The 12525-nt window shown below is 43.3% G+C and overlaps 1 protein-coding gene across 1 annotated transcript in view; it reads left to right on the top strand.

Annotated features, from left to right (window-relative positions):
• The window catches only part of IFNAR2 (interferon alpha and beta receptor subunit 2), a 37773-nt gene that overhangs the window by 11157 nt on the left and 14091 nt on the right, over positions 1-12525 (top strand). The window contains exons 2-4 of the mRNA XM_048495341.1: positions 4420-4461; positions 5468-5591; positions 8646-8705. Of these exons, the coding sequence (XP_048351298.1) occupies positions 4434-4461; positions 5468-5591; positions 8646-8705 (212 nt within the window). The 5' untranslated portion in view covers positions 4420-4433. The remainder of the gene's footprint in view (positions 1-4419; positions 4462-5467; positions 5592-8645; positions 8706-12525) is intronic.

Here is a 12525-nt window from a genome sequence, read left to right on the forward strand (position 1 = left end):
GTATGCCCAAGGCCGAGTTGCTATAGAGGGAGATACACGCATGATTTTCCTAGGGCAGATCTCTATTCTCACTTGTGTGAGGGGGAGTTAGAAGGAGGGTTTGTTACACTTTTGGGCTTCCACACTGTGGGGAAGTCCCTGTGGAGTGGGAAGAGCAAGCTCAAGTAGCACCATCCCCGTACCTTAGCTCTGGATTGAACTATAAGTATTTTGGAACATAGTGGGGAAATGGAAAGAGCACATGGTGCTGTTACTTCTGTTATTATAATAATGAGGACAGGAGGGTTTGTAATTTGGATATTTTACCCCCCCCCCCGCATAATAATATTAATTGGTATTTCTAGTAGCCGAATGACCAAATAATACAATAGAATGTACCAAGATGCAACACAGATATAAAAAAGTGCACTATAAAGCACTATGTGTCCAAGTATCACTGGTTATCATCATCAGTCTTTATTTGTTAGCCATAGGCCTTTCAAATTACATGATAGATCAACAAATTGCAACAGAAACCATATTAAAACCAAACTATATACACAAATGGTGGTAACATGACCTTAAGAATTTACAACTTTTCAGATCTTACATCATTTCTTACAAAGTTTCAGATCTTCCATCTTATAATCTATTCTTTAAACTATAACCTTTCTGCGTTCTAAGTTTAGTAGAAAGGAACGTAAATGAAGCAACCCTATGTCTAACTTCCTCAAAAATGTCAGCCAACAAGAAACACACTTTATTCTCCTCAGTACCAGATATGTTGTGAAGAATATTTTTAAGATAAGTTCCTATTGTGATCAAACATAGGGCAATGCAAAATGTTATGTTTTACATCTTCTATCCCAGGGGTAGGGAACCTGTGGCTCTCCAGATGTTCAGGAACTACAATTCCCATCAGCCTCTGTCAGCATGGCCAATTGGCCATGCTGGTAGGGGCTGATGGGAATTGTAGTTCCTGAACATCTGGAGAGCCGCAGGTTCCCTACCCCTGTTCTATCCGGTTTGTGCCACAATCACAAATACGTTGTTCCTTGGGTTGCTTATTATATCTACCAAAGAGATAATTTGGTGGAAAAGTGTGAAATCTTCAGCTGGTGAGTGCTTTTCTTAAATTTGAATTTGTTCAGTGTAAAAGGTAAAGGGCCTGATTGCTGTTTTTCTTAATTTTTGGGAACCAAGGGGCAAAATCTGAGTTGACAGCACTCATAATATCCTGTTGAGAATCTTTAGTAAGTATCCAGTCTCACATCGCTGGTTATAAAAGCTAATAAATCAGTAATGTATTTACTGTGTAGTGATCACATGATATAAAGATTATTAATCATGCTTTTACTTCGATGTGTGAAATGAACATGGTGTCAACGTAGAATACAAAGACAGTGAATTAGGTCAATAATTTCTTGCAATTGTTAATATGCAGTAAAATTGAGAAAATAAGATGCTTTAATGTATGGAGTAATACTAGTTGTCCCCTTTAAAATCATGGACGTTTATGTTTGAGGACTAACAAACTGAGCACACTTAATTGTAGTTTGCTGTTTATTAATTGGTGTGTTTTCTATTTGGGTTGAACATTGGTTGAACAACTGATGCGTCAAGATCCACCCCCCTGCCAGTCGTCAGGTGATGCCGAAAGATGTGGGGTGGAGAAAGCGAAAAAAGGCTCCCTGCGGGGGTTTCCATGCTCAGCTATGAAACAGGTTTGGTTTCGCAGCTGTCTCCAAGGCCCAGAATACCCATATTTATGCCCCAGAGGTCCGGCGTCTCATTGGTCGGCCTTAAATCGCTCGCTAGATCGAGCCGAGTTGATTGACGTCTCACACGGCACACGGAATCAAAAATTGATACCCCGACCCGCCCGACAACTGATAACGACCAAAGAGCCCCGCATCGCCCTAAAACGACTGCACGGGCTTCTGCCGATCATGCCTGGTTGATTGGCACGTCGTATGGCCCGGAAATCACCTTTTTTGGGCCAAATTTGGCCGTTCCCAATCTCCAGGGGAACCCCAAAGAGCGTCGCGCCACCCTAAAAATGACATCGCCGGCTTCTGCCGAGCGAGCCGGGTTGATTGATGGGTCGCACGCCCGTGAAATCACAAATTGCAGCCTCATCCCCAGCCCCAGCCACGGCGGACTGCCTGCCATTAAATTATAAGCCCAAGGGTGACAGACAGCTCTGCCGCCTTCATTCGAGCACTCTAGAAGGGACATGCCCGGGCATGCCTTCAACAACTGGTCTACTCTGCATGGGTGGCGTGTATATGAAGTGTGAAAACTTTTTGCAGTAGCCGCCGCTGCATCACTGGGGAAAGGGGAAGAGGGGACAGACTATACAATGCTGCTTTGCATAGCACGCGCAGAGCCACCGACCTCGCTCCTGCCTGGAAAAACACTTTATTATTTTCTTAAAAGCATGCTTCCTGGTTTTGTCAGGAACTCTATGCAGGGTGCACAGATCGGTCCAGTCCCTATTATGCTCCCCGGCCATACTGCCCTGAGGGGGAAACACAGGAAGGACTCTTTCAGGAAGTTACATTGCTTTTAGGGAAAAAACTCTGCCAAATGCTCTCTGCTCCTTTTTTATTTTCTGAACTCTGCTTTCAGAAAGCAGCCCCCGTAGGGCAGGATGCTTTTCACAATACACTTTAGAAACAGGAGGCGAGCTTCCTTTTGCAGAAATAGTGCTAAAATGCAGACTGCCGGGGCTTTGCGTATTCAAACCTCGCGCCAGAGACGGGGGAAGGGCACGCTGGGCCGGTTCACCAATTGTTTTCGGTAAACCCTTTGGCTTTAGGGAGGGAGGATGCTTTTACAACAACGTTTGGAAAGAAGCAGCCTGCAAACATAGGGGGCTTATTCCAACACCGCTCAGGAGATGGGAAAGATGCACGATTCAAACGCCATGGCTTTGGGGAGGGGAGGAAGGGTCTGCTTTTCGTTTGGAAAGAAGCATACAGCCCGGGAAGGGGCGGGGGTGGGGGGAAGGCGAGCCTGACCATTAGCAGCTCTCATGCATTTTCAAACAGCACAGCTCTCCCTCTCAGCTCCTCTTGGGTGGGGCTGTCAGCCTGTTGAACGCTGATTAGAAACGCTACACAGAAACGCCCTGACTTGCCGAGTAGAGCCAACTTCCAAAAGTGAATGACAAACCCAAAACAGTTTTCTGAATGACACACAGATACACCCCGGCCACCGTTGCCAGCTAGGGGTAGCTGGGGAAGACGCTAACACATTCTAGCTATGGTTATGCAGATTGATACCTGGGAGGGAGAAGGTAGAGAACTGAGTCAGTAGGAAGATGGGGGGACAGGACAGCCTGCTACGCAGGCTGTCGCTGACAGCTGTCATGATGAAGGGAGGGGGTTTTTTGTCTTCTGGCACTCTCTCTCCCCCCCTGCACCCAGTCCTCAGCTGAACTCCCCTGCTGCCAAACTCCCCCGCCACTGCTACACTGCTGCCTTTGCAAAAAAAAAAAACCCAACAAACCTTTTACTCTTCTGAGTTGTGCTGGCCAGCAACACACTGGGGGCAAAAGCTTCACTGGCCTTAACCCTGCCCCAGTGTGTTGCCAGCTAGCACTGCTTGAAGGGGAAAAAGGTTTGTTAGGGGGGCTTGTGTGGGAGGGGGAGTTCAGCAGCGGGGACTGGGTACAGCATCCAGGGCAAGACCTAGGTACCATTTTGTGGCAGTATGCCACTGCTTAAAATAACTGATAAATTGAAGGCAGTTGTTTCTGGGATGCAAACAAGGGGGCAAAATAAATCCAAACTTTATCTGAAAGACACTGGTGCTCATAGAATAAAGTATACAGTTACATATTGTGTTTATGTTATATAACCTATACTGATAGAAATATATTGAAACATGAGTATTAATAAAAATTGAGATTGCCAGGAAGGAACTAAGATGAGAACTTGCAGGGTTTAGTAAAATATTACACTGGGGTGGGAAAATAAGAAAAGCTATGGAAAAAAAATAGGATACATGGAACTCTCACACCCAAGATGAGAGGCTGCTGTCCAGTGTTCCCTTTATTAAGATTCCCTTTATCACTCAAGAGGTAGAGCGAGGAGGGATTGTGCCCAGGGTGCACGTTCTTCCTGCACCACTGGAACGCCCCTGCCACATCATAGTCATGCCCCTGCAAGGCGCACGCCCGGGGCATCATGCCCCACCAGGCCCCCTGGGCACTATGCCACTGCTCAAAACCCATTTTCAAACTCCACTGTACAAACATTAGAACACTTGTTTTATCTTTGGGGCCAAAGCTATGACACTCTAATTATGGATTCTGTTCTATACTATTTCAGTTTTGTTCTATTTCAGTTCCGATCAATAGCATACACACAGCTACCCACTGTCTTGCGCACTGAACTAAATATTTGTGTCAAAATATTTTATTTTAACTTACAGTGTACATCAGCACTATGACTTCAGTTTTGTACAGCCTACCTGGTAAGTGTTACTACACTACTTTGGATATTTTGTTTAGAAAGAATTATTGTTGGGGTAAATTTTCTGCAATGATTTGATTGATTTATTTGAAATATTTATACTCCGCCTTCTTCCCTTAGTAACAGCATGGCCAACAGTGCAGTTTGAAGCTGCAGAACACAAAACATAGACATCCATTAACAGATAAAAATAATGTACAGATTTTAAAAACACACAGCCTACTAACCTGCAGAGACAGTCTACCTTCCCCCAAATGTGCTCTGAAACAGAACTGTTTTGCATGCCTGTTTAAATGTGCTCTGGGCTCCATTCCTCAGAATCCCTTCTGAGAGGGCCCATTCAATGGAAAATAACTTTTCAATGGTGTTTGCAAAGGAAAATCCTTTGTAACTGTACCATTGCTCAGATGTACATAATTTCAGTGGCAAGTCTACTGTGGAAATGATGTGCAGCTTGAAAATTTGGCCGGGGATGCCCAGCTTGAAAATTTAAAAAATTCTTCCTGCTTTCAATCAAATGTGGATACGTTCTGCAGATCAGTGTGGTCAGTAAACTACCATCCCTTCCTTCCTTCTTGAAGCAGTTAGTCAACACTTAAAATGTTTTGTTGTAAAAGTATTATGAATTACGCTGCAAAATATATACATCTCTATAAAAATATCTTTAAGGGACAACCGTCAGCTAAAGCTTGAGAAGGAAAACAAGATAAACTTGGCATTATACCGGTGGTTGAAAATGAAATTTGGGAATGAGCAGTGGAAGGGGAAAATGCTGTGGTTCTTTTTATGCGTAGACCTGTGCGCTCTCTATTTTTTATAATCTAAATGCTTCCAGTTCAATCAGTATGAATTAGAGCAATATGATTTTCACTGCCAGGACTGCATTATATTTCACTCTGAGCAGGAGGAAGCATTCAAGGGAGCACAAATACTAATCATGCATAATGAGTAGAATTTGTACTTTCCAATTCTTGCTAACATTAGTGATTGCTGTTTTGTTTCATTAGGAACACCTGTACCACCTCTCAACCTGACAATTAAAACACAGGATTTTGAGTACATTTTGTCATGGGAGGCTGGCAAAAATACACAGGCACCAACCTACTACACTGTGATGTATGAGAGCACGGGGTTTGTATTTTTTTGTAATATTTATCCCCATTTTGCAAATTACTACGAAACAAATTGCTGCATGGAAAACATGCACAAATAAAATGAGAACCACGTTTCAAAGGCCTAGGGTCCCCCATGTGTCTGCCTCAGTTTTATTCATCAGAATTTACTTGAGAATTCTATTCTTACGACTGAATATCCTTGGTTGCAAATTCCCAATGTGGACTGGAGAATGGTGTGGGGAGAGAGGGAGTGTCATTCTTTCCTCCTGTCATTTTCTTAACTTGAAACAGGCTCAGGAATTGACAGTTTGCAGTTCTGGGGAAACTTACATGTGTAGGAATGCATGAGAGTTAACAAGGTGAAAATTAGTTCCAACAAAATGGAGATGCTATGGTGGGGGGGGGGGAGAGAGAGATCTGACCCAGAAAATGGATTATTCCCAGTTCTGAATGGGGTTGCATTCCCCTTAAAGAAGCAGGTTCATCATTTTGGGGTTCTTCTGGAATCCCTGTTGGATAAACAATTGACAGAGGGAGTCAGGGGTGGCCTTCACCAGCTCCAGCTAGTGAGACAGCTGTGATCCTTACTGGGCGAAAAAGATATTGCCACTGTAGTGCATATCTTAGTAACATCTAGATTAAATTACTCCAATGTACTCTGTAGGGTTGCTGTTAAAGACTGTATGGAAGCTTCAGTTGATACAGAATGCTGCGGCCACACTGCTGACTGGCTCATAGGGGCCATGTTACTCCAATCTCCTTCCATCTACACTGGTTTCTGATTTGCTTCTGGATTCAATTCAAGGTGCTGGTATTGATCCTTAAAGCTCTGTCTAGCTTGGGACCAACATATCTTAAAGACCATCTTGTCACATACACTCTGGTCATCTTCAGAGGCCCTGCTTTGGTTGCACCTGCCATCTGAAACTAGATGGGTGACAACCTGAGAAAAGGCCTTCATGGCCATGGCACTAAAACTTTGGAACTCCCGTCCCAGGGAGATTTGTCTATCTCCCTCTATTGGTGTCGTTTGGCAGTAGGTAAGCACTCTTTTGTTTCATCTGCCTTAACCCCAATAATGGCTACTGACTCTCCTTTTAGTGTTGTGTGCTTTTAATTGAATGATTCTATCATTTTAACCATATTTTAATTGCTTAAATGTTTTAATTTTTTTATATTTGCCACTTTGTGGATCAGGTGTAAAGGTCTCATAAAATGTTTTAAATAAATGAAAATATTAAGGAGTTTCACATGAGTTTCCCCACTCCTCCTTTGCTTGTATCACCACAGTTCCTGGAGCTCACACATTGGTGGAGAACAGAGGGATCTACCATTTTCACCTCCTCCCCAGTCTCACTTGCTTGCTCACTGTGGAATCCTAGAGGTGTATTGGCTCTACAACTATAAGTGAAAATAAAACTCCTCTGTTCGGAGATGATTTAACCCTTCTTTTTTCGTTTTCGTTTTCTTTTGCAAACCTAAGAGTTCACCCAAGTACACCCAAGTACATAAATTTGCAGATTTAAGTATCCCTGGATAAAGGCCATGTTTGGAATTTGATATATTGCTGAACTCATCCAAATATACTACAGTCTGTTATTGTTACTATAGTTGTTACTGTTATTCTTAATTTAATTTATAACTTCCCTTTCTCACTGGGCAGTTTACAAGTATGATTTAAAAAAACTTTCTGTCAATCAGTAAGTAGGTTAGAAAATATAATAACATGGAGTGGGAAGCCCTAAAAGGTAAAAAACAAAATCCTACCTGGAACTCTCCCATAGAGAGAATAGAGATACACCACTGTAGTAATGCACTGCTGACCCAGCAGCACCGTAGTAGAACGTTGGCACACCAACGGACCTACGGCCTTCTGGTTGCACCGCACCCCCACTCCTCAACCCCGTATGAGTCACGGGTCATGAACTATCTGGCTCAGTCACCGGGCGCAGGGACAATGGTCTTGCCCCCAGGTGAGGATTAGGCTTAGACGCTTGCGCTCCTCTCCGCACGTAGCCAGGTGAGATCATGCATCACATGATGATCTCCCGACCTCCCGCTCTCCCGGAACTCCCTCCGTTCCTCCCTTCTACACGCCCCCGATAGAATCACAATAAAAGGTGCCAGGAACCAGCACGCGGGAGATTCGCTAGGAACACGGACCTCCGCGCTCCCACTGCTGGCGATCTCCACCAGATGTTATCTCCGCGTCTCGTCTCGTTCTTGCGCTGACCACGTGGGTCGACTACACACCACGATCTCCACTGGCAACCCCACCAGTGCACAGGGACCAAAAGGGCTCTGGAGGCTGACTAAGGTCATTCCCCAACCCTCTGAATGCCCCCTGAATGCCAGCGTAGCTCTGGGCAGCACAGGCATGCCAGCAGGGAGCTGGGTACCATGGCCAGGCATCACAGGGCCCCACTGCATTCAGGCACCAGTGGGTTTGCCTCTCCTCCAGTGTAAGTGGCCAAAGAAGGCAAATCCACCTGCATAACTCTTCACCGGTTCCAGAGGGGAATTTGCACACACACCCCTCCAGATTGTGCTGAAATACTTGAAGCAGCCTTTGAAAAAAGTAAGAAAGAATGAAAGAGAACCTAATATGCTGAACATAAAGCCAAAAATAGGTGATCAGAAGAATAAGAGTTCTAGTTAATAAATATAAACACAACTATATTTAATGAGACTGTGCTCATCCTATGGGATTGACTCAATATATGTATGAAAGGCAAACCAAATTGCCATTGGATTTTTTTTCTAGGCAAGGTTCACATAGCACCTGCTGTGTAAGTTTATGTATGATCCCATATCTTTTTTCATCATTGCTGATGGATAAAGAGCCACAGTAGACTGTCAGCTGTCATCTTCTATAGTTTAGACCACATCAGCCTACCATCTGTGAACCAGGGAAGATTCTCTTTCACAAGCAGTGCTAAAAAGAGCCAATGGATTGTGAAGATAAAGCTTGTAGTTTGAGGCAGTAGACTCTACATAGATTTAACAAGTTATAAACAGACACTGATTGACGTGAGCATGATTCATACAGTATGTATTTGCTTTTCTCTAGTCATTGTCTCTTTGCAATGGAATCAGATGAACAAGAAAGTTCCTCTATCAACAATCATGGGTAAGTATTTTAGAAACAGGTGTGTAAGTATAAATTTGAGTCTGTCCTTGAAACTATAAAATAGGATATCCAATAGCTATTTGGGGGCACTTAGGGTCTTTTGTAATCTCCTGTGGTGGCAGAAAGTGCTGTCAAGTCACAGCTGATGATTGATTGATTGATTGATTGATTCATTCATTCATTCATTCATTCATTCATTCATTCATTCATTCATTCATTCATTCATTGGCCGCCCTCCCCCGAAGGACTTATGGCAACCCCATCTAGTTTTCAAGGCAAGAGATGTTCAGAGATGGTTTGCCAGTGTCTTCAGGGTCTGAGAGAGCTTTGAGAGAACTGTGACTAGCCCAAGATCACCCAACAGACTTCAGTGCTTTTAACCACTACACCACATTGGCTGTGCATGTTGGCCGATTATGCACAACATTTCTGCTGTGAAATGGGGCAAATGTCCATCACAGCAATATTTCTTGGAGGGACTTATTTTCTGGAGCCCCACTTTCACCTTCCATTCTCTCTGCGGCAAGCGAGACTACTTCCAGCATGTCTTTAATCTGATTCACTGCCAGAGCAAGACAGATTTGCCAGTGAGCATAACTGTACCTCGGATATCTTCCCTCCACCCACAGCTAGCCTACCTATCTTCACCCTGCTTTCACAAGCCTCTTGCACAGTGAAGAGCCCCAAGGTAAGCCTTCCACACATAATGGGGCAATATTTTACAACTGCACAATATTTTTTCAATGTAGTGATTAATACGCATTTCTGTGCATGTGTGTGTTCGTGTGTACCATCAAGTCACAGCTGATTTATAATGATCCCATAGGATTTTCAAGGCACAAGATTTTCAGAGGTAGATTCCCATCACCTGTCTCTGCGTAGCTTACAGAGTTCTGATAGAACTGTGATTGACCCAACGTCACACAACGTCATGTGGAGGTGTGGGGAAATCCAACCTGGTTCTTCAGATTAATCACTACACCAGGTTGGCTTTCATTTTGTAAATGTGGAGGAAATAATAGGCCTCCATAGGTTTAGACAGTCATCTGCTTAAACATGATTGCATGGAGGCAGGTGTCTTAAATATGGAAATATCAGTGATTTTGATTCAGTTTTATTCTGTTCCGAGTTTTTTTTTTGCTATCTGCTCCCAGTCCTCAAAGTATAAAGGCTTCACAGTCAAAAGATAAATAATGTGTAAATAAGTTAATGTGGATCTTTTTCAGTTTGAGCACGAACTGCAAAGTTATTTTTTTACAAAAATTTAAACCTATACCATGTTGTTAGCTTGGGAGAACACACTGCAATATAGAACATAATGCTATTTCTACTTGGTGGTCAGATTATTTCAAAAAGCTAATCCAAAAGAAACATTCTTACATCCTGGGTTTTTTTTTTTTTAATGCTTCTGCAAGTCTTCAACAGAACAACATTTCTAAATCATGAAGCAAGGGCTTAAATATTTGCCCATAGCACCTTTACACCTAAGCTATCAACTGTTGGGGCCCCAAATTCAGAAGAGAATGATGGTCTCATTATGTAAGACATAGGTGTCAAACTCACGGCCCTCTAGATGTTATGGACTACAGTTCTCATCATCTACTGCCAGCATGATGCTGACAGGGGATGATGGGAACTGCAGTCCATAACATCTGGAGGGCCACGAGTTTGACACCTGTGATATAAGACATCTGATATGGGTCAGTTTGGGAAAACCCCAACCTGATTCATGTCAGTCACGTGACTTGAGAATTTTCAAAATCCTTTCTCCCTGTATTCTGCAATGCAGCCCAGCATGGTAGCAAGGAAGGTTTTCACCTTCCCTCCCTTTCCCATCAGTTGGATACTCAGGCACTCCTCACCCTACTACGCATATCCTCTCCAGAGTAGATCCTTGGTCTTGATGAGTGTGGCCAATGGCAAGAAAGTGGGGGTGGGGGGTGGAGGTGTATCTTAATAAGGTGCAGCTGGAAGAAGAATCTGCTCAGTATCCATTTTTGAAAATGCCTAGAACTAACTCATTGATCCCTTATGTATTTTTATTCACTTTCATCACTTCCATTCCTTTTTTATTTGTTCCCTGAAATTGGCTTGCAGTCAATTTCAAAAGTCCAAAAATTGTTAAAAACTGTGGCTACAGGTTCTGACATGAGGTATGTGGAACGATTTACTGGATCCCAATATAGAGATGGGAACCAATGGCTAGAACCAGAAACCTGGAATTCTTGGGGCTAACTTTATACCCCCAAAGTGTTAAGACAGTGGGGAAAATAAGATACTTCTCAAAGCAGGTGGATTGGAGCCAAAATGTTTAAATCTCTTTGGTAGATTGGTAAAATAACCATTGCATAGGGCAGATATCTCTCAAGGAGGGGAAAACTGGGGATATCAGTTACTTCTTTGAAGAATCTTATGGTCCAACTAGAATGAAAAGCTAAGTTATATGGTCACCATTTGTTTGGATTGAATTGAAAGGGGCATAAATGAAGGAAACTAATATATTACAATCTGACTCATTGACAGATCCTGTTAATGTTTGTGGAATGCTGAATTTAATTAAGACACTGTTATTATCGTTGATTGGGGTGGGTGGGTGATTTGGCTTTTCCCATACAAAGAGATAATTCAATTTCATTACCAGTCTTTGAAATGGTTCAATTTGCTGTGCAGTGTTTCTTTTTTGCTCCTAGATTTGAGAAACAGATTCTTATCTACTATTCCAAACTTTGGTAGAGACCAGATGCCCTTCTGAGCATTCGAGAAGGGATCACAGTGATGTACTTACGTGCTGATCTGGGAATCTGCTTCTTGGGTATTAGGTTGGCAGAGGCAACCAGCCACATGCAAGAGCCAGGCTCCCGGCTCCGGTGCCACTCCCAAAGAGGCTTTCCGGCAGTGTGGGGAGGCTTGAAAAGTGAAAATGGTGCTCACTAGACTTTTGCCACCCACAAGGGTGACTTAAGTCTCAATTTTTGGTTGCTGGCGCAATGTGTCAAATGGCCAGGAGGGAGCCAACTAAGTTTGGCTCTGACCCCGACTGCAGCCTGCCCCAGCACACCAGTGGAGGGAGGGGTGCTGGGACCCTGGTGCAGCATCCAGCAGCATGTCTTAGGGCCAGGGAGGGTTGGAGTGGCTGCATGCCAGAGGAATTGCCTCTCTGCTGGGGTAAGTGCCCTGCGGAGGGTGAATGTGCCAGAGAGGCTGTGTGCTGCTTCCACCGGCGGATTCACACCCACCCACACCCATGGGTCTCTAAATCACGATCCAGCTTATGAGTCAAATGTAATTGAAAGAAGGCACTCTTAGCAACAGCACTGACCTATTTAGCCATTAAACAGCCCAGGTAAAAGAGCATCCCCAAGCATTTGACTTTGGTAGACTTATTTTTGACCATCAGCAAATAGACCTAATGTCATAATTAGGGCAAAAAGCAGATGCAAGAATAATCCACACATCCATTTCCCTAATAACAATGTTAACATGAGTCTCGGATCCATATACTGTAGATATATTGTATGGATCTGGTTGCAGGTTGTATCTATGTTTAACAAAGTTGGCAGAGGCAACCAGCCACATCTGTTTTTTTATATTTTATATTATGTTACCTCTGCGTGATTCTTGAATCTGAAATACTAATGTTTCATTGGAGTCAGTCCTCAGGAAAGAGGATAATAGTTAAAATCCCTGCTACAGTAATCCATACACATTACTGTATGTCCAAAAGTTTTTAAAGTGAGATAACTTTGAACACTGAACATTATGTCTTCCCTTTCCAGTGTCCAATTGACAACATTTGAGGTATCAGAGTACAGCCTCTATG

This window comes from Sphaerodactylus townsendi, linkage group LG04, assembly GCF_021028975.2.
Source record: "Sphaerodactylus townsendi isolate TG3544 linkage group LG04, MPM_Stown_v2.3, whole genome shotgun sequence".
Taxonomy (NCBI): Eukaryota; Metazoa; Chordata; class Lepidosauria; order Squamata; family Sphaerodactylidae; genus Sphaerodactylus; species Sphaerodactylus townsendi.